This window comes from Chinchilla lanigera, unplaced genomic scaffold, assembly GCF_000276665.1.
Source record: "Chinchilla lanigera isolate Chin_1 unplaced genomic scaffold, ChiLan1.0 scaffold00108, whole genome shotgun sequence".
Lineage (NCBI taxonomy): Eukaryota > Metazoa > Chordata > Mammalia > Rodentia > Chinchillidae > Chinchilla > Chinchilla lanigera.
In genome coordinates this window covers 294613-317041 of record NW_004955509.1, presented here as the reverse complement: position 1 = coordinate 317041, position 22429 = coordinate 294613, and the positions used below count along the sequence as shown (strand labels likewise).

The 22429-nt window shown below is 43.0% G+C and overlaps 1 protein-coding gene across 1 annotated transcript in view; it reads left to right on the top strand.

Annotated features, from left to right (window-relative positions):
• The window catches only part of Sh3kbp1 (SH3-domain kinase binding protein 1), a gene marked incomplete at its 5' end in the record, with an annotated part of 338774 nt that overhangs the window by 27889 nt on the left and 288456 nt on the right, over nt 1-22429 (top strand). Inside the window, 1 exon segment of the mRNA XM_005407792.2 lies at nt 21647-21804. Coding sequence (XP_005407849.1) covers nt 21647-21804 — 158 coding nt within the window.

Genomic DNA, 22429 nt, shown 5'->3' with positions numbered 1-22429 from the left:
ATCTTAAAACCGGGACATTTTCCTTGTATTTTCTTTTTTTGTGATACCAGGAATCGAACTCAGGACTTTGTGCTTGTCAAGCAGGTGCTGTTTACTTGTATTTTCATTTTCTAAAGTTCCATTATTTATACAGATGTTTTTAAAGGGACAGATCTTCCCGTGTTGCCCAAGTTGGCCTCGAACTCCTTTTCTTGCTTCAGCCTTCCAAGGAGCTGAGATTACAGGTGTGTACCACTGCACCTGGCTTTAGGAAGACATTTTAACTTCACCCCAGGAATGTCATGTGGTCTCTATCTGTCTGTTTGTCTGTCCCCACCCCAGGAATCAAACCCGGGTTCTTGCGCACACTAAGCATGTGCTCTGCTATTGGACTACACCTCTCGTCCCCACCGATGTCTCTCAGCAAAGCTTCGTGCTCGTATCCCCCTGCCTCAGCTCACCTTGCCATTCCCGTATGTGGTTCACTGCATCTGCCATCCGTCTGGTTTCCCCACTACCTGCAGTCTCTGTCCACAAATCCCCCTGCCCCCAAACACCTCCACTGAACAAGTATTTCTGGTTGTATTTCCCTCCCTCTGGCTCACTCCCCATACTTCCTAATAATGAAGTGTCTTGAAGCCCACCTTGCCAGTTGCTTGGTGTGTCCCATCTTTCCCTGTGCCTCCCTATAGGTCGGGAGGCTCCGAGGGAGATTGCAGTGTAAAGACCACCTGATGCAGGTGCACCTTTTCAGAGGTAATGCAGACAAGGGAAGACGATTTGGAGTATGTATTCATTTTTAAATGAATTCTTCACCAAGCAAACGAACAAAAAAGTATTAGCCCCGGGGGAAAGGAAACGTAATCTTAGCATATCACGAGGCTAGGCTTTCAGTAATGTTTGTGTAGTGATAATGATATAAAAACACTTACATTCATTACACAGTACCACAGACTGCGTGGCTTAAACAGCAGAAATGTGTTATCTCTGAGTTCTGGAGGCTAGAAGTCCAACACCGAGGAGGTGTTGGTGGAGTTGCTTCCTCCCAAGGGCTGTGAGGGAGGATCTGTTGCAGGTCTCTCTCTATTTGTCTCTTCATTTTCTTTCTCTGTTTGCTAGGTGTCCAGATTTTTCCTTTTTATAAGGACACCAATCATTTTGAATTGGGCCCACCTTAAAGACCTTATCTTAACTAATTATATGTGTAAAAACCCTGTTTCCAAGTAAGGCCACATTCTGTTTTACTGGGGGTTCAGACATAGGAATTTGGGGAGGAAACAGTTCAAGCCATAACAAAATTGAACACTGATTTTACCAGAACTGATACAACCACGTTAGGGAGCAGGAGAGGGTGGGCAGCATGTAAGCACTATGTGCAGGGGTGCGGGAGGAGAGCACACTTCCTCCCCGATGTGGGGAAACCAGAAAAAAACGCCCGAGAGGGACAGCATCCAGGTGAAGCAATGCTGGCATCTTATTTAGAAACATGGAAGCAAATACTGCATAAAATAAACATACTTTAAACAGTCAATTTTAAAAGGTGTAAGTAGATGCTTCAGTGGAGGGACAGTTGGGGGAGGCTGGGAGAATGCTCCTTTCCATAACGAACCTTCACAGCTGTTTGAACGTGTAAACAGGTACGGGAACGCCGTGGGTGACATGGGGCTACACTGTCTCTGCAGCCAGTGCTGAGCTGCACTTGCTTTCATTTGAGGCGAGGAAAGGAAGCGGGGGCTTTGCCATTAATGATCACTACGGATGGGGAGCGAGGTCTTGGGCTTTCTGAGACCCGCTTAGTGTTTCATTCTGAAACAAACCTAATAGCTATTTTCTAGCTCCTTCTTCAAGAGCTACATTAACATAATCAAAAGCAGGTCTTTGGAGGGTGGGAGTGGTAGTGGCATAGTTTGTTGCATTTTAAAAATTCTTCAGCAGATGTCTACTTTCTTCTCTGTGTTGCAGTTATTGATTTAGTAATGAGCTGGAAGAATATGACAGGGACTGTCACTAACCCACTCTGAAATGTGGTTGCAGGTAATTGTTTCGTGTCTGTTTCTGTGGGGAGCTGTGGTGATGGATGTCTTCTTTTTTCCCCAAAAACTTCCCTCTTGCCTATGCAAACCCAGTTCTCCTTCCGTGTTCCCATGATGTGATGGGGTCAGTGGTGCAGGCCTGAGTGGGCGCTTCTGTCGGCAGAAAGCCCCAGTGCCTCCTGCTTGATGGTAAATCGCTTGTGGAATGCGATTACCTATTAAGTAGCCGGTGGAATGGATGTATTAGGCCATCTGTGGAAATAAAGAAAACATTTGGCAAAAGAGCAGACCAGGAAGGTTAAAACAATACTTTATGGCACACAGTCCAATTAAATTAGCATTAGTTGTTAGAAGTTAATGTTTGCACCATCAATGTGCACACTGAAATGACAAAAGGCATTATCTTAGTTACTTTTCTCTCCTCGCTGAGACAAAATACCCAGTGCCCAAAGTTAAGGAAGGAAGGGTTTATTTAGCCTACAGTTTTTGGAGGTTTCAGTCCGTACTTCAAGGGGGCAGAAGACAGCAAAAGCAACAGGAGCACAAGGTGGGGGAGCACAAGCCTCTTTTCCTCCCTTCTGTTGTAAGCAGGCTGCCCCCACCCAGGGGGCGTGCAGCACTCACCTCCTGCCCTCCACCTGCACAGGCTCAGGATGATACAAAGTAAGGACCCCTGCTCAGTCACTCAGTCAACCTTCTAAACTCCTCACATGGATACAATGAACAGCATCCGGGAGCCTTTAACAGCATGTCCTTTTCACCCCAGCATGCAGACCTTCTGAGTCACTTAGCCAAGCCAAGCCAAACCAAGCCTCGCCTCTAGGCGCCTCAAGTTGACACAGTGTGTCAAGCATAATAGGGGCTCAACTGCAATATACGGGATATCGTTTAATATATATTCAAGTGATGATATATTCAAATGATTATACACATTCCTTGTGTGCCTGGCATTATGTCAGATCGAGGCTAACAGTTAATGAAAAGTATGATACCAGTCCTGCCTTCTTTTAAGAGATTTAATTAACTCTGATTTGGGGTAACAGGACACAGAATGTAAGCTGTAATGAAACTGTTGACAGTGTAAGCTGGGTTGGCAAATTATGACCTAAAGACCAAATCTGGCCTCCTGATTATTTGCATAAATAACATTTTATTGGAACACAGCTAGGCTCATTGATACATGTTTATTGTCTGTGACTGCTTATCACTGTAACAGCAGAGTTGAGTAGTTGCAACAGAACATATGGCCCACAAAACCTAAAATGTTTACTGCCTGGCTCTTTAGGAAAAAGCTTACCACTCCTAGCCTAAGACAATAATTATAAAGTTTCACAAAGCACTGTAGGATAAAGAAAAGTGATTTAGTCGGTACGTAGTTACTAAGTCTAAGAGTGGCATGATGGGTGGTCTGAGAAGGGCTTTGTTGACCTCAGACCATAAAGATGGAGGGCATTTTGTGAGGTAAGGAATATGGAACCAGAGTTCTTTGATGGGAGAGTGCAAAAGTGTGGGGGCTGGGTATACACACAAGTGAAGTGGTCAGTGACAAACCAGCTGCAGGCTGTGGGGGTCTTTGGGTTCCAGGATCCAGAGTAGGAATTTTGTATAAGCACATGTCATCTCTCAAAGGCAACATTCACATGTGTGATCAATATTTAATATGGGACTGACCCTGCTGGGATGGTGACATACATTATGGTCCATTGCTCAGCTTGGTGTGCTAGTTCTAGGTTTGTTTGAACAAGTATCTGTCATTTCCAGGACAGGTCTAACCTCGAGATCCTCTGAAGATTGCTAACACCAGGACACTTGGATGGATAGGCACCTCCCAGTCCAGGGGACAGCGTTCTGAGGAGGTTTTTGAGAAGGGAATCTAAAAAGGAATGTGATATAGTTGAGAACTGGTGGTGGGAAGGAAGGAGAAGACCCCCACCCCATCCTCGGCCACGGCATTGCCTCTTCCTTTTAGGGCTTCTATGCTACCTCCGTTTTGTCTGGGTCTGCAGTTGCCTGCACACACATACTATAGCAAAATACAAACAAAACAAAGCAAGGACATTAAAAATGATACAGGGTTTCAAACCAAATGATAGGGATTAACAGTGGTTGTTATATTACATGTTGTTATCTTCAATGAAGTTGCTCAGATGACCAGATGTAAGAATGGAAGATTGATCAAACCATTAAAGAGAATAAGAAACTAATAATTTAAAAGAACATTAGAGGCAATACATAGTTTCACTAGACAGGGTTGTAGGAATTCACCAGTGGTTGTTATACTGCATATTGTTGTTGTCACATAGGTTGCTCAGATTACCAGAGCATGCGGAATTGGTCAAAATATATAAAAAAATTTACGCATTAACTGTTCCTTTCAGTAAACCACCAGATATCGGCAGTACAGTTATCCCAGCTATCCTTCTAAGGCAGCGTAACGTTTCTACCTGCCACTTTTGCCTTGCTGTGCCCTCCCAGTTTATGTTCCGCTGTCCAGGCCCCCGTCAGGCACCGGGGCTTCCTCACTCTTCCTAAGTCAGTTGTTAGAAGCCACGGAGCTCTGTTCAGAATTGTTTCCCTTTTATCTGAACAGCCCTGGGGTGCTCATGCATTGCTTATCTCTGGCCCTGTGCTGCTGGGTCCTCACAGACACCCACCTGTGCTTCCATTTACTGTCACCCACTCTTTTGAAATTAATTCCTCTGTCTGTCTTCTATGTAGTTTAGACTCCTGTGTTTGCAAGGTGATTGGATCGTGTGGGCACTATACTCACCAGTGGATTCATCAGGAACTAAATGTGCTTTTAGGAGCTGGGGCCCAGTTGGAGGTGAGCCGCTGGGGGCGTGGCCTGGAAGGATGTACTCTTTTCCCTGCCTCTTCTCTTCTCTCTCTGCTTCCATGAACATGTTCCCTCCACCATGCCCTTCTGCCATGCCATTTCTGCATTGGAGCCAGCTGACTCTGGAAACTGTGTCAAGTAAACCTCTCCCCCTTTAAGTTGTGGGTGTTGGGTATTTTTGCCGGTGTTGGCAAGGTGACCCCTGTCCACCAAGATTCTCAATACATACTTACTGGATCAAAGAACTCTCTATCTGAAAGAATGTCAGTGAAAAATTAATGAGGGTGGCAGGCTTGATGTGACCTGGTTTCATATTTGAGCCTACTATCAATATTCACACGTGCACACTTCATGTTTTTATCTGTGCTGCCATAGTATCTGAAACATATGTCTCAGAAAAACTTTATTAACTGAAAAAGATAGGAGAAACAGGGATAAGAAAACAGGTTTTGAATCTAGACTAGCTGGTGGCAGGGATAGCAACTCTCCAGCTTTAGACAAGTTATCTGATCTTTGGGAATCAGATTCTTCATAAACAGGAAACAATAATAGACACTTCATAGAATATGTTTGAGTTGTTATTGCTGTGTGATTACTCTCAAATGTAGCCATTTTGTGCTTTTAGATTTCATGGCTTAAGAATTTAGGATGAGGTGGGGATGGCTTGTCTCAGCTCCACAGTGACCTGGGGTATCAGCTGGAAAGGCTTGAAGGTAGAGGTGACATTATAGCCGGGAGCTGGAGTCATCTGAAGGCTCTGTCACTCACATGTCAGACCACACTGGGTGGCACCTCAGTGCCACTTGGCTTCCTCAGAGCATGGCTGTCTTGAGGTGTTTCTGCAAATGAGTTGGAAACTGCATAATACAGCCCCTGAAGACACATGACATTGATGTCCTGCACTTGGTGGCTCAGAGGTCACAAATGTACTAAGGTTCCAAGGCCTGGAGTGTAGGACTGGAGTTCTCCTGTTGATCATCAGGTCACATTCTTGCGGAGCAGGAGGGATGGGAGAGGTTGCTCTAGGCAGCTTGGAAAAGATCATTTTGTCATGGAGTGACTGCGACAGTTAAATGAGGCAATGAGGATGAAGGCATTGGCCCCTAGGTGTCAGAGTGTCTTTTCACTCAGCACGTATGTGTGAAGTTCCTATTACATGCTGACAGCAAGAGAGAGCTCGGTCTACAGAGCCAAACAAAGCAGGCATATTCTGTGCCCTCCTGTATCTTGCAGTCTAGTGGGGGATACAGGCAGTAATAAAATATAATTTAATCTGAGACAAGGACTGTGAATTCCTTCTTTCATGGAGAGGTACTGGTCAAACATCTGGATTTTGTATTTCATAGTGAATAAATTTTCTCCTGCTGGCTGATGAGAAATGCCAGTCTGTCCAGAGCTAATGTGGAGCCCCTTGCTGCTTCCTTTTTGATGGTGATTTTGCAGATCTGGAGGTTTGGATCCCTGAAAGGTGCTTCAGAAATCATCAGGTCTCACCATACTCACAAGCGAAATAAATCAAACATACATGTGCAAGCACCACATTGTTTCTCTAGTGTAAAGCCTGAAAGAGTTAATTTAATCTAGAAGATATGATAGACATTGAGAATTGATAGGAAAGCACTCATAGGTAAAGGATAACTGGGATATGGGAAAAGAGAAGGGAAAGAAGGAGAAAGTTTGTATGTATGTATATGCAGGATAGTTAACACGGGTGTTCTACTGTCCTGTATTTCCTTGCTGAAAGAAACTGTCAGTGAGGCATTGGTTGATTAGCTTTGTATGTCTATATGTGTTTTCATGAGAAACTACATTGAAGATATCAATATGTAATACAATAAGCATTGTTAATTCCCTACCACTCTGTTTGTAACTCTGTAATGTCTGTACTGATCCTATGCTATTTTGTAAAATGTTAAAAAAAAAAAAAAAAGAAATCATCAGGTCTCAGATCTTGCAAGCATCCCTTAGCCCTGTAGTTCAGATGTGGAACTAAAAAGGGGTTAATGTGTGAAAAAGAGGCTGAGAAGAATAGTAGAGGTAGAGTCACCTGGGGGATCATCTTCAACCTAGCCTACTCCCCATTCTGATGCGGGGGCGGAAGGGGGCAGACAGGCAAGAGGCAGCTCCACAGGTGAGGAACACAGTTGTAGGGTACATCTGCACTTCTCTAAATACAATGTGCATTGAGTCCCCCAAGGAACTTACTGCAGTGCAGCCTCTGATTTAGGACTAGGGCAGTGGTGGTGAACCTATGGCATGCATGCTGCAGCTGGTTGTTATCACCGAAAGCTCTAAAAGGTTCGCCACCCCTAGTGTAGAGGATGCCAGGGTTTGCTGCTTCTTAGTAGTGAGAGTGTAGGGTTATAGGCAGGTGCAGAACCAGATGTCTGTGGAGGCTTTCTGTTGCTGAACAAAGGGGCCAGTTCTCAGAGAGTGGGACACGAAAGGCTAGTCATCTACCAGTGTGTTAGTTAGCTTTCTGTTACTATAACAAATACATGGGATAAATTAACTTAAGAGAAAAGGTCTATTTTGGCTCACAATTTTGGAGGATTCAGCTCATGGTTGATTGACCCCCATTGCTTTTAGGCCTGCGACTGGGAGTATGTGGTTGGGCAAAGCCACTTACATCACTGCAGCTTGGACGTGAAAATAAAAGGAGAAGACAGGAGACCTCAGTGACTTAGAACTTCTTACTACATCCCACCAAGGTTCTGTGATCCCCCAGTAATGCCACACTAGGAGCCAAGCCAAAACACACGTACCTTTCGGGAATATTCCAGATCTAAACCATTGCAGCCAGACTTCTGCCATATTTCAGCAGGCATTTCTTAAAGGTAAACACTTGTTAAAATCAATAATCATGGTATTACTTCTACACCTAGACAACCAAAACCACAGCCATCCTTATGCAGTACATATCTCAAGAAACCCAAATTCAGAATGCTAACAAAGGTCTACACCCATAGATGGTAGTGTATAGAACACACTCGATTGTTTCTGCTGCTTATTATTTTTTAAGTAGCTAAAAATATATCTTTAAAAAAGCATTAAGATTAAATATTGTCCAGCCTCCAAAGTAAATCTAGTTTATGTCTCAAATGTTTCAGGGTTTCTTCTGTAATACATTTCTTGCAAGAAGTTGATCACAATTTTAGCTAGTTGATAATATTTTATACTTTAGAATTCAGAGAAAGAACTAGAGTACTAAAAAGGAAGTACTCTAGTGGATCAATTCTTAATTTAAGAGCATTTATAGAAACCCAGTACCCTTCATAATGAATTCAAGTATTGAAACACATACACAGTTTTACTATCTTGTTGCTTTAAAAAAAAATCCATCTTCCCTTTCAGGCATGTTGCTGTGCATAGCGTGGTTGGCTGAATCACTTGTGAAATAGAGATTACACCAGCAGGAGTTACGCCAGCTTTAAGATTTTTCTGTTCATGTTTTAAGTTTGGTGGTGAACAGTATTCTCTGTCAGTACATTTAGAACATTTTAACAGTCCGGAAATGTTTCACCATATACTTCATGAAGATAAGGACTCTTTTCAAAACTATAATCACAATATCACTTTTACACTTACAACAGCCAGTAGTGTTTATCGTCAGACATCCAGTTCAAAATTCAGTTTTTACATGTCGTTAAAATATTTAAAAAAGGTGTTTGTTTAAGCAGGCTTTGAAAGACCTGTGCTTTGTAATGGGTTGGTTATCTCTGAGTCTGTTTTAATCTAGGTTCTTCTTGATTTTTTCTTCTTTGCATTTTTTGATTGTTAAAGAAATGAAGCCATTTGCCTGTAGTATGTACTACATCTGGGTTTTATTAACTGTATCCTTAGGATGCCATTTAACAAACTTCTGGGCCTCCTAAATCCCTTGGAAACTGGTAGTAATTCCAGGGATTTGATCTGATTCAGGCTGGGCTCATTGGCAAGAATTGTTTCACTGGTGGTGAAACTGCTATCACAAGGTTTACGATGCCTGGTTGTGTCTCTTTTTGTAACGTAAGCCTCTATTTGTGACTATTGCTCGGCTTCTTGATAACATTAGAGGCTGCAAAGTGTTCATTGTCTAATGATCTCATCATTCCTTCTTCGTTTATTAGTTGAAATACTGCTATAGAAAAAAAAATTTCTCCTTGTGAACTGTTCGGTTATCCTGAATTCATACAGGCAAGGCCGGAGAAATCTTTGTTTCTCTTCATCTACTGGTTTTCAAACAATGAATGAGTTCACCAACATTTTCCAAAGATGACAAGTGGTTTTTAATGATATTACTGTGAAACTTATCTGATAACGTATGAGACATCAAATTTGCTTGGTGTCTTTCAATCCACTGAAAGTAGTTGTCCACTGCAGTATGGAATATTGTGCCATTCGTGGCCAGTGGGAACCACTTTACATTTGCTTTTGACTTCTTTTGACAGGACTGCCATAGTCTTTGGTGGCCTCCTTGCTTTCTTGGTATGACCGATGGTCCAGTTTAATCACCTTCCTGCCCGTGATCTACCAGCTATTTCTCCAAGGCTGCCTAGCTTCTTTTTAGTACAAAATGTTTTTCAGAGATTTAAATGTGGTTGTTTCTTGAAAAAAACCCGCACACGTTGGTCTTCTTAGATCATCCATCTAAAAGTCTTTTGGTGTGGTGCTGTTATCTTTTATCTATTTTATTAGCTTGTGTTTCAGTTTTTGAAATGGGTTTTAAAAATTTAATCTCCAGTTATTTAGGTCATGTTCTGTGTGTCCACCTTTAAATTGTAACTTTTAAAGGAAAGAGAAATGTGGGGGCTTGATTTTACTTCCCTTGTGTTGCTGTGTGGATACATACTTCTTGAGTGCTTTTCTGATTCTGTGACAGAATATTTACAAGTTCGTTGATCAAGAAAGCACGCTTGAAGGAAATACCTAACTAGCAAATTTTAGTTCAAATTGTTGTTCAGATATTTAAAAAAGAAAAACTCTAAGCAAAGTGACTTGCAAACGGTTGGTCGTTACGCTGTTCGGTTCACAGTCACTGTGTAACATCGGCCAAACTGAAGGTGAACCGTCCTGTGTACCTTCCCTTGGAACCTCCAGTTTATGGTGTTGCAAATATGCTAGGTGTCTGTTCCAGATTAGAGTTTGGGGAGCTCAAAGTAGATGTGCTTATGACAGTTGGAAATGCTAGGCTGCTTTGAGGAGGCACTGTTTGGCTGTCATCTTCTACTTTTAGCTTTTCATTTGCCTCAGATTGCATCGTCTTGGACCCTCTGCTTTTTGTCAAAATTGTCCTTACATTTCTCCCCACTTAACAGCAAGCACTTCTTGAGTGTCTGATGGGGCCAAGCACTCCATTAAGCACTTAAAGGAGGAAGATGCATTAGGCAATGTGCCTTTTCTTTTAGGAGGCCCGAAGCTTCAGTTTTACACTTCTTTCTGTCTTCCAGGAGCTCGCTGTAGCAGGATTCATTGACTGGGAGTATAAATGAAATCTGAAGAGGAGCATTACATCTGTCTGGAGAAGGCAGCAAAGATTCACTGTGGTTTCCTCTCCTCTCACTGTCTAGTTTCTCTCTTACCAGACAGTGCATTTCTTGTTAACACGGGCCATACAGTGACTCAGCCCCTGCTGTGCCTGCAGACCACATTTTTCTGTGGAATCCTTCTTAATTGCTCTCCTTTTGATCTGCACTCTGCCTCTTACAGCTGATTCAGCTTAGCCGCACGAAATGGACATGTCCAAATATAAATCCAGTGTCCCGTCCTCTTTATGCTGTCCCCAAGAAAAGCAACAGTTGCTTTCTCTTAGAGCCCTTACACAGTACCTTTTACTGTGAGGTTCTGTGCGTTTATTTTGAATAAAACAGTGTAAGCAAACCCTTAAGGAAAGTACCCATAATCAAATAGGTTTCAACCATCCTTTTAGCGTCTGTTTTATAAAATTGTTTCAAGAAATGCGAGGGCATTGGGGAGGGGTAGCAACGCTAATTATTTTATTTTGTATTATCTGTAATTAAACTCATATATAGTATAAGCAGGCACTTGTCTGTTTCTTCTTCTTTTTCAAAGTTTACATATTCAGGTTAGCCCAAGACCTTTTGCATCTTCCCCACTGGGAAAGCTAGGGGTTCACTTTTTAAATCAGGCACTTACCGTCAAGGCTCCTTTAAATTTGAAAATCAGGCTGTCCTACAGTTGGGAAAATCTTTACTCACCCTCAACCCACTCGGCTACCTACAGCTGTCAATTTTTTTTTTTTTTTTTGTCTTTTTGAGACAGGGTCTCGCTATGCAGTTCAGGCCGGCCTTGTGTTCACTTTGTAGCCCAGGCTGGCCTTGAACTCCAGACGATCCTCTTGCCTCAGCCTCCCAAGTGCTGGGATTATAGGCGTGTGCCACCATGCCCGGCTTGTTAAACATTTTTATAAAGCAACATTCATATGCCTTCTGTTCTACTTGAATTAAAAAAGGGTTATGTCTTCTTCCAGTGGCTATACTATTTTGAGTATACTGACTTCCTGATACACTTCTTTTCAAAGATGTTATTTATTTTCTCTGCCATGATGGGAAGACAGTGGTGGCGAACTTATGGCATGCATGCTGCAGGAGGCTGTTTGTATCACTGAAAGCTCGAAAAGGTTCGCCATCACCACTATATAACCAATTGTCTTTATTCACTATTTTTGTTTAATCTGCAGACTGAACTGCACCCTTTCTCTGTGCTTTCTTTTTCACTTAAAAAGTCTTTTTCTGGCCGAGTTATTCTTACCCAGTCTATGCAATGGATGTTCTGAAAGAACAATGCAGTAGGTTTACAAGGGTTAATTTTAGTCAGGAAGTGTTTAATATCTCATTGTTCCTGTGTCCCTTGGGTGTTTTTTCCAGAGCCAGGCCCTGGTGCGTCAGAGGCTTTAGGATACAGTTTGTGAAAGACCCAAGGCTTCCAGTATTTGTGACTGCTTTCCCATCGAGGCCTTGCACCCCGTTCCCGATTGGATGTGCCTCTGCTGTTGGGGGCTGGAATCATGGCAGAGGTGGGAGTGGAGATGAGACCGATCACAATAGCACTTGAGAGGCTTGAACCACTGGGTAGTATTTGTTTTGTGGCCAACAGGTCATGTTGATCTTGGACTTTCTCTAACCTTCAAGTCCAACAGCTCCCATTTGTAACTGAATTTCTTTGTGCTGAATGAGAAGGTATGGTTTGCAGTTAATGCTTTCTCAGGATACTTCTACCATTGTATACATCTACTCTATTACCAATATTTATTGAGCACCTGCTATGTGCCAGATACCGGGCAAGGAGGAGGTTATGAAGGCTCCTACTAGAGAGAATGGGCAGGGAGGACCTATGCAGGGAAGTCCTTATGGCTACAAGACTAGTGGCGGTCACTTAGTGGCTATCATTTCTATATACTGGGGTTTATAGGTATCATCCCTGATCCTTGCACCAGATCATTTCCTGACTTTAAACAAAAAGAAAATGAACTCAAGCAAGGTACCCTGGCCCACATCATACAGCTAGTAAATGTCTAGGCTGGAATTCACTCCCAAACCTGTCAGGCTTTGTCCTGTACCTCATGTCCTTGGTAAGGATGCTTAGATTGTGATGACAAGAAGGAAGAGATAGGGAAGGAGGCCAGGGTTCCTTGGGCATATTTAGAGCAGTAAATGACAAGAGTGTCAAAGGGAGACAGTAGTGGACCTTTCTGCCCATACATTTGAGTTTGTCTTTTCTTTCTTGATTTATCTCTTTTTCCCTTCTCTACTGATACCCAGTTATTTGAGCGACTCCCGGGCCTGCTGCGAATCTTGCTGAGTACTTCAGAAAGTCATCTGGCCCATGGGACACTGCCTTCTGTCCAGGGAGAGTTCATGCGCAGTGACTGTTTGTCTTTGGGCTGTGAGTTCTGAGCCTGTCTTCCTTGGAGAGGCTGATAATCAGGTTTTAATAGTCAGGCCCTGGTACTCACCCCATTGTTGGCTTGGTGCCCCTTAGTGGTGTGTTTGTAAAGACACCAGAAGAAAAATGTAACTGATGTGTAGGTCAGCTTTATTGTACTTGAAGATCACTGCAGCACCTCTGGCCTTGAGCTGCGGAGTCTCCCCCCACCAATCCTTGACAGTAATGGCAAGGTGTTATTTATTTTCTCTTCCATGATGGAAAGACTGTTGCCCAGTGGTGGGCTAAACAACATCTTCGACGGTGAGAACTTGACCTTGTTTGGACTTGTGTAGGGAAGGAATATGTTTTTAGGGAAGTTGACACGGGAGTATCTGTTAGGGTTTTCTTTCTTTTCTTTTCCTGACTTCCTTTTTTTTTTTTATCTTTTTTGAGACAGTATGCAGTTCAGGCTGGCCTTGAGCTCACTTTGTAGCCCAGGCTGGTCTCGAACTCACGATGATCCTCCCGCCTCAGCCTCCCAAGTGCTGGGATTACAGGCTTGCGCCACCACGCCTGGCCCTTCTGTTAGGGTTTTCTGGTTGCAGTCAATAGCAACCAACTCCCTCTTAACTGAGAAAGAAAAAAGGAGTTATCAGAAAGCTTTGGGGTGGTTTGTAGGCTAGAAAGAGAAGCTGGAGTGTCATGTCCGGGATAGATGGCAGCAAGGCATCCCTGAGGCTTTCCAGCTCTTCTGAAAACCCTGACAGGGAAATCTACTTCTGCCATTCTCTGTTTTTGTCGTGTTTCTCTGAGCCACAGTTGGGTCCTTCGCTTGAACAGTGCTGGCCGGCAGACTGCAGGGCATGCTGATGGGCAGTCTCATCAGACTGTACCTCATGGGGGACGGGAAGCTCCCCAAAATGGTATCCCCTTCCCAGATGGGGGCATAAACATCCTGAACCACCTTGATGAGCAAATATCTACAGCCAGAAGTTCCTAAATACACATCATAGAGTCTTTTATTTTTATCTTTAAAAGTTACATGAAGACACTTGAAGCCATAGGTACAAGAGACTTCTTAAATAGGACTCCAATAGCAAAGGAAATGGTAGCAAAAATAAACCAATGAAAATACATCAAATGAAAAAATTTCTGTACATCAAAGGGAACAACCAGCAGAGTGAAGAGACAGTCTACAGAGTGGGAGAAAAATCCTTGCCACCTACTCTTCCAACAGCAGATTAATATGTACACTGTATAAAGAACTCAAAAAACATAACATCCGATGAGATCGGGTGCATTCAGGGTGGTATGGTCATAGACAAAAAGCATAACATCAAAAACTCAAATAGGGGCTGGGAATTTAGCTCAGTGGCAAAATCGCCTGCCTGGCAAGTGCAAGGTCATGAGTTCGGTTCCCGGTATCGGAGAAAAAACCAAACAAAAACTCAAATAGCCCAATCAATACATGGGCAAAAGAATTGAACAGATACTTCTCAAAAGAAGTACAAATGGCCAGTAAGTATATGAAAAAAAGTTCAATATCTTTAGCCATTGGGCAACGTAAATCAAAACTACACTGATATTCTATCTGATCCCAGTCAGAGGGGCTATCATCAAAAATATAAAAAGCAATAATCACTGGTGAGGATGCTGGGGAGAAAGGAACCCTTCTAATATTGTTGGTCAGAGTGTAAAATAGTACAAAAGAAGTCAGCATACTACAGGGATACGTGCATACCCATGTTTAGTGAAGCACAATTCATAGCTAAGATGCAGAACCAGCCTAGGCACCCATCAATAGATGAATGGATAAAGAAAATGTAGCATATATACACAATGGAGTATTATTCAGCCATTAAAAAGAATGGAATTTTGTCATTTGCAAAAAAGTGGATGGATCTAGAGATCATAATGTTGAGGAAAGTAAGCTAGACTCAGAAAGACAAATATCTCTCTTCTTTCTAATATGTGGAATCTAAAAAAAGAGAAAAAAAAGTAGAGGGAGACTATTATCAGACAAGAAGAATGGAAAAAGGGGAGGGGGAAAGGTATAAGGATGGGTAATGGGGATGAATACCACTGAAATAAAGTATACACATTAAAACCCGCCCAAATGTAAAGCTGCGTGGAGGGTTGGACAGGGGAGTAACGGGGAAAATGATGAAAGCATGTTATGTGTTGTGTACAGATCTGCCAAAATGAAACCTGTTAATCTCGAACCAGTGTGTACTAGGAATGTGGAAGGAAAACTATATTGAGGTATAAAATTTCCCTCATTTTAAGTGTACAATTTAATGCATTTTTAGTAAATACACGGCACCATGCAACTCTTACCAGTTTAATTTGAAAACATTTCTGTTATCCCGAAAGATCTGGTACCCAGTTGTAATCAGTTGTCCTTCCCATCCCCAGCCCCAGGCAAGCATTCATCTATTTTCTGTCTCTTTGGATTTCAGCATAGGTTTCCTTATGTTCCTGAGCGGTATAACTTGTGGGTATTCTGGAAACTATGCTCTATGGGGATGAAAAAGAAACCCTCCAATGGTGTGAAAGGCTGTTTCTAGCCGGTCTCAGTTTTCTCGCTCGTTGCTTTAGATTTTCCCCTGTCTCCTGTAGATTGTCATTTGGGAAAGCAGGATCCACCTTAAGGCTGCCTTGATTTAGCTGTCAATCTCTCTAAGTCCCAGTCATGGAACATTCCAGACCTCAGTTCTTCTGTAACATTAAGAAAAGGATTTGACAAGGTGATATCTCAGCTGGGAGTGGTGGTGCACGCCTGTGATCCCAGCACTTGGGAGGCCGAGGCAGGAGGATCGTGGTGAGTTCAAGGCTAGTCTATATAGAGAGACCCTGTCTCCAAAAAAAAAAAAAAGATATCTAGTGTTTTTCCTATTACTAGTAATCAGTAGTCATAGACTTTTTTTGATGAAATCTTTTCTGGTATAAAGTAACTTTTTGATTGTATATATTCTCTTCAATGAGAGGACTGAAAAATCATGCAAATTCACTTTTTATTCTTCATAATTCATAAAACAAAGTATAAAACAGCAAGTGTGTAACTTTTCTGCTTCTGTTTTGTAATGACTACAGTTAAAGCTCTCCTTAGAGCTCTGGGTATGCACTGAAGGAAATTAATTGGAGATCTCATTTTCTTTCGTACTTTGTGGCTTATTCAAATACTGATTGAGTCAGACGTGATGCTAGGTGAGGGAGACAGGCCTTTTTCCAGATGGGGCTTGCAGGCAGGTTGGGGTAAGACATTGTGAGATTGCAGTGCTGTGAGCTAGGCCGGGAGAGGAAGTGAGTACAGTGAGCAAGGCAGGCAGGGCCAGGTCACAGAGTGGGACGTAGGAAACGCCAGCGCCATCACCACCGTGAGAAGCTGGCCCTAAGAAGCAGCTTGGCAGCTGGCTTAGCCAACCGACAGTTAGAAACCACCCATTTCAGCTCTGGGGGAGAAGACATTCAGCCAGTTTGAAGGCGGAGATAGGGAAGATTGAACTGTTTTGCATTTCTAAGCAGATCTCTTATCTCCTCTGGCTTGGTCTTTTCATAACACAGGATAACTGTAGCTTTAGTTTTTGCAGCTACAGTAGATGGAGCAAACTTGTGGAGGCTGGCTTTTGACACAGCAGGCAGCTGAAGGGTGGTGGTTTTCAGATGGGGAGGTATTCTTACGTTTTATAATTTATGGTGTCTTTAAATATGGGATTTTATTTACTATTGTCCTAATTACACCTCTGATATATTTTACTTAGCTTAATGTTTTAATTTTGTGCTCACGTGGAGGTAGTTTCTCTCTCAAACGGTACCACTAAAAATTTTTTTAAAAACTTAGGTAATTTGTTTTGTCCTTGCTGTAGTGAACGTGCAGCTTCCTGAAGGCAAGGAAATGAGTTTTGGGGGCAGACTTTCTCATGGGCTCTTGTGAATATTCTGGCCATGTTTGCAGAGTCTGAGATCTTTTTGTGTGTTTGCCAAGCATTATTGTACACCATTACTGTGTGCAACAGAAATATGATACAAGCCACATGTAATTTTAAATGTTCTAGCAGCCACATTAATTAAAAAAGAGGTGAAATTAACTTGGATAACATTTAACCCAACATACCCAAAGTATCACTTCAACATGCAACGAGAACAAAAATTACCAGTGAGCTGCTTTACATTCTCTTTTCCCTTTAAATTGTTGAAACATGGTGTACTTCTACAGCACATCTCCACGCAAGTACTCAGTTGGATAGCCACACATTGGATAGAAAAGTTCTGAACCTTTCCCAGGTTATAGAAGACATAGGAACGGGTGCTTAAAGGGAGTCACAGAAGGCTATCTCAGGATTTAGGAGCTCTTAACAGAGCCGTGCACTGGTTTCCTACCTTTAGAGAGACCTGATACGTAAAAAATTCATCTTGACAGGAAAGGTAAAGCAGGAAGTGATTATTCTTGTTACAAAAGAATTAACCACAGGATCTTTTAAATAGCAAGCTCCCTTAGTGCACAGAAGAATGTGACTCAATTTGCAAAAATGTGATTGACACTTGACATTTTAGTAGGACCTTTGTTGGGCAGAAAACTGTCAGTACAAAGTGCAAGCTGCGCACTTGGGTTGTCACGTCTGTACTGAGTCACAGGTGCTCACAGGAGGCCACAGTAGCACTAAGGATGATCCATCCGTACCCTGAAGGCATTTAGAAGCTGCCGGGGAGGACACGCAGGCAGCCGCCACCGCGTGCAGCGGCCTCAGTGGCAGGGTCAGGGAAGCCTGGGAGCGGGAGGGACCAGGAAGGTGGTATGGGGCCAGCGGTCAGAGAAGGTACGCGTGACTGCTCCAGTGTAAAAGAGAGGGCTGCATTTTCTTTGAACTGGGAGCTTAAAGGAAAGGTAAGCCAGGAAAGACCAGCTAGATAGGATATTGGGAAAAGACTCAAATATTATGTAGTTGTGTTCTATTTATCTCTGAGTCCCCGATCCTTTTTTTTTTTTTTGGCTTTTTGAGACAGGGTCTCGCTATGTAGTTCAGACTGGCCTTGAGCTCACTTTGTAGCCCAGGCTGGCCTTGAACTCGCAACGATCCTCCTGCCTCAGCCTCCCAAGTGCTGGGATTACAGGCGGGCACCACCACACACGGCGGGTCCCCGATCCTTAATCCCCAGCCTTCCTCATAATAAGCATCCACGCAGACACGCCCTTGGGCTCATGGAAAGAGACCGAGGAAAAGCCAGGATGTGCTTCTCCCTGGTTTATCGCCTTAGGCAGCAGGTGTTTACTTCTCAGTACCTGTCTACGCAAAGTGAATTCTGTTTATCTTCGGCCCGCTTTTCCTTGGTAAAGCTACCGCGGAGAACAGAGCAAGTGCAACTTGCTATTTGGAAAAGAAGAAATAAGGCTGTGCTCCACATTGTTGGTCAGGTCCTGAGTCCCTGCAATGACACAGGGCCGAAGTTCACCAGCACGGTGGGCCCCTGGACCAGACCCTTCCTTAGAAACCTCCTTCTTCACCCCTCCACTCCCATAGGCCTGGCTTCCCCCAACTCCACCCACCACACTCATGTTCCCCATCAGAAAAGCCATGAGCTTTCCTTTCCAGGTGCTAATGGGATCAGCCCTGGGGAGAGCCTTTTTGTTTTTTGTTTAAAAAAAATACCTGTTAGCCGGGGATAGTGGTGCATGCCTGTAATCCCAGCACTCAGGAGGCTGAGGCAGGTAGATCCCTGGGAGTTTGAGGCCAGCCTGGACTACATAGTGAGTCCAAGGCTAACCTGAACTACATAGTGAGACCCTGTCTCAAGAAACAAAACAAAACAAAATAATGTTAAAAAGCAATTGAATATCTCTTTGTATATTTATTTATAGACTATATATGTATATGTATATACATATACAATCATGAGCCACTTAATGACAGACACATTCTCAGAAACGTTTTGGTAGGTGATTTCTTCATTGTGTGAACATCATAGAGTGCTTACACAAACTAGGATGGCTATAATCTCACTGTGTCATAATCTTAGCCGACCACTGTCATATGCGGTCCATCCTTGACTGACATGTTGTTATGTAGCACACAACTATATACAAATTTAAAATTGAGAAAATCCTAGAGAAGATTCAAAACCTTATTTAGCAAGCTTTTGGAAAATGTAAGATTGTATGGCTATATACAGTTGGGGGAAAAACAAAGACATTTCCTTCATGGCTTAGGTATATAGTTTTTAAATCTTGCTAATCCTGAGAGCTCAACTTTTATACCTACACTATGAGTGGAAATAACCCCATTTTAGAAATTGTCTTGATAAGTGGGAGTTGTTTGCTCATCGCCCTACAAGATATCATGGACTTGTCCTTGTATTTACCTCAAATGTGGCTGGCAAAGAACTTTCTTTAAGAGCTGAAGTAGCAGCACTGTCCCCTTCTCTCCTCCCATGCCCTCCTCGTCGCGCCCTGTCCCTCCCCTCTCTTCTCTTCTTCTCTCCTCCCCGTCTTTTCCTCTACTGGGGATTGAACCCCACTGGCTACATACTCAGCCTGTATATATTTATATTGAGACAGGGTCTCACAATGTAATTCAGGCTAGCCTCACATTCATGGCGATCCTCCTGCCTCAGCCTCCCAAGTGCTGTGATTACAGGCAAACACCATCACACCCAGCAGCAGCCCTTACATTTGTTTTTGTTTTTTGAGACGGGCTCGCTATGTTTAGTTTAGGCTGGCCTTGAACTCACTATGTAGCCCAGGCTGGTCTCAAACTCCCAGGGATCTTCCTACCTCAGCCTCCCATGTGCTGGGATTACAGGTGTGTGCCACCAACCCCTTAAATCTTAAGACAGGGTCTCGCTAAGTCACTAAATTGCTTGGGCTGTGCTTAATCTTGGGATCTTCTTGCTTCAGCCTCCCATAGCGCTTGGGTTACAGACATACCTGACCACACCTCGTTTGTTTACTTGGCTTCTTGAATATTGTCGACAACTGCTGCTGTCTTCACACACATCTTTTCAAGATAATAATCCACTTGGTGAGGTGATCTTAGTGCCGAAGGGTTTGCCCGAGCCCTCTAGCAGGGCTCCTTGTCCAGTGCTCCACAGTTCTGCTGCCTCTCGGGCTACTTCCTGCCTCTAGAAGGACCCCTGACTGTCTGACCTAGAGGCTGGATGAAGGACCCAGTATCATTCTGCACATGAAATAGTAGGGAAGTTGATTTTTCTCTTTTTCAATTAGAACAAAATGAAAAGACATTCTTTTTCTGCCATCATCTCGGCAGATCCCTGAAGAGGGTTCATCCCACTTTGGAGAGCACTGGCTCAGAAAATGAGCTTAACTTCCTTGCTAGGCTTCAGGTTCTTTAATTGGGATGATGGGCAACATGCTATTTAATTAGGAAATGAGATAGTGTAGGAAGCAGTGTGTGGCACATGAGCAATGTGTGCTGGAATCTCAGTTCCTGTAGCAAAGCTTCAGTAGATCAGTCTCTAGGTGATTTGAAGAAAGCTGTGTTTTGTTTTGTTTTGTTTTTTCCCTGTTAGGGATGGTGTTTGCATTTTTCTTAGGGATGTTGCCAAGGCTGGTGGACTCAAACAGTCTTCCTGCCTCAGCCTCCTCAGTAGCCGGGGCCACAGGCACATGCTACTGCACCTGCCTGAAAAGCTGTTTTTTAATTGATCTGGTTCTGATTGTCCTAATGGCTCAGTTTAACTGCTGGGTTGCTTGTGAGCAACCAGAAGAAAGTGGAAAAGGTTACACACCTCCTTTGGAGCTCAACGGCTCCAAATGCAAGGATATGACAAGTAGAGGGAACTGCTAATTACCTTGATTTGATCAGTACGTGCTGTGTGCATGTGTTGAGATATCCCATGATACCCCATTAATATGTATGATTATTATATGTTAATAAAAAATTCATAAACCCAAAAGTGCTTTATAGCTTGAGATTTTAGATGTATGTCTGCAATCCATTTGAATTACTTTTAATATGTGTGCTCTTTACAGAGCTTGTTTAACATTTCCCCTTACAATATTTTATCATAACTTCTAAGTTGCTAATTTAATGCTTAGGGTTTCATTTCATTTTAACTACCCTTGTGTGTGTGTGTGTGTGTGTGTGTGTGTACGTATGTATGTGTATATTCATCCATTTATTCATATGGAATTGCAAATGAAAAAGGAAAAGGTGTGGAGGTTGGTTTGCGTTGAGCTGAGCATGAGGAAGAATGTATGGACGTGTTAACTAATCTCTGAGTTGGTTAGCTCTGCTGGTTTGCATCTTCCTCACTTTTGCCTCTCAGCAAGTATGAGAGGTACTTAGTTTGCTGTCGATTAGGAGGACACTCTACAGTAGTATGCTACTGCTGCCTAGGAACTCATCTGTTGAGGGAGCAGTCATGGTGCTAATGTAGGCAGTCTAAGACATTGATTGTGTGTGCAGTTGGTGCTCTATACCAACCACCTTTACACATGTTGTCATTGAGAGAAGGGTGTCTTCTCTGGAGCGTGGAAATTATGGTCCATATTTTGCCCAACCAAAGCCCAGGGAGGTTTGCATCACACAATTAACACTAGTGAGAGAGGAGGGCTCAAGGGCCAAACTCATTGTTGTCTGCAGTCTCTACACTTGGGAAAATGATGCTGGACTCCTCCTGGCTGGAGCAAATATTGTTAGGCTGCTGTCACCCTGTGGTTTCCATGCTGAAGCCTCTACTGGCCTTGAGACCTGTAGACCACACTGTCTGTGTCTGACCAAGACCAGCGCTTCATGGTTTCTGTCCTATATGCTTCAGGTTAACCAAACTTGGGTTGCTGTACGGCTCTGTTATCTTAAATATTTGTAGAGGGACAGCTCCTTTAATGTGACTTTATTGGCCTTCCATGGATGCTGAGCCTTGGACTTCTGCAGCACTTGATTAAGTTGTTTATTTTTTTCCCCATCTCTTCCAGTGGAGGCTATAGTGGAGTTTGACTACCAGGCCCAGCACGATGATGAGCTGACGATCAGCGTGGGTGAGGTCATCACCAACATCAGGAAGGAGGATGGAGGCTGGTGGGAGGGACAGATCAACGGCAGGAGAGGTTTGTTCCCTGACAACTTTGTAAGAGTGAGTACAAAGCAAATCCCTTTTCCTGTCTCCTGTGTGGGGTATGCTGAGCAAAGGCTGTGGGGCACTTGAGGATGAACTGCATGGAACTGGGGGCTGTGTTGAAAGCTTGATCTCCTAGGTGATATCAAGAAGAGCACCTGTAGTGTTGCTCTTGACATCTAGGACACCTGTTTTGAAATGACTTTTTAAAGGCCTAGAATGCTATTTTCCTAAACTCTGTATCACTTAGAAAAGCCTTAAAAAATAGGAAGCTTGTTAAATTGATTTATGTACTTGTTTATTTGCTTCGAGAACATAAAAGAAATTTTCCCTTTTTTACTCCATGCAAAATAGAGGTGAAACTTAGTTGAGACCACTTATCTAAAGTGGCAATCATTCTAAGTGCAGAACCTGAATTGTATGGTTTTCCATCTTTGTACATATATTGCCTTTTTGATAAGAGCAATATTATTTTCCTCTACCCCGTTATGTCCATAAAGCATTGAACAAAACCTATTTGTTCAGGACGGTTTTGAAAATTATACCCTTTGCAGCAGTCATCTAGGGCTTAATTACAAAAAATGTAGCCCATTCACGTTAATAAATTACATATGGCACAGTTATAAATGCTAGTTTGAATTGT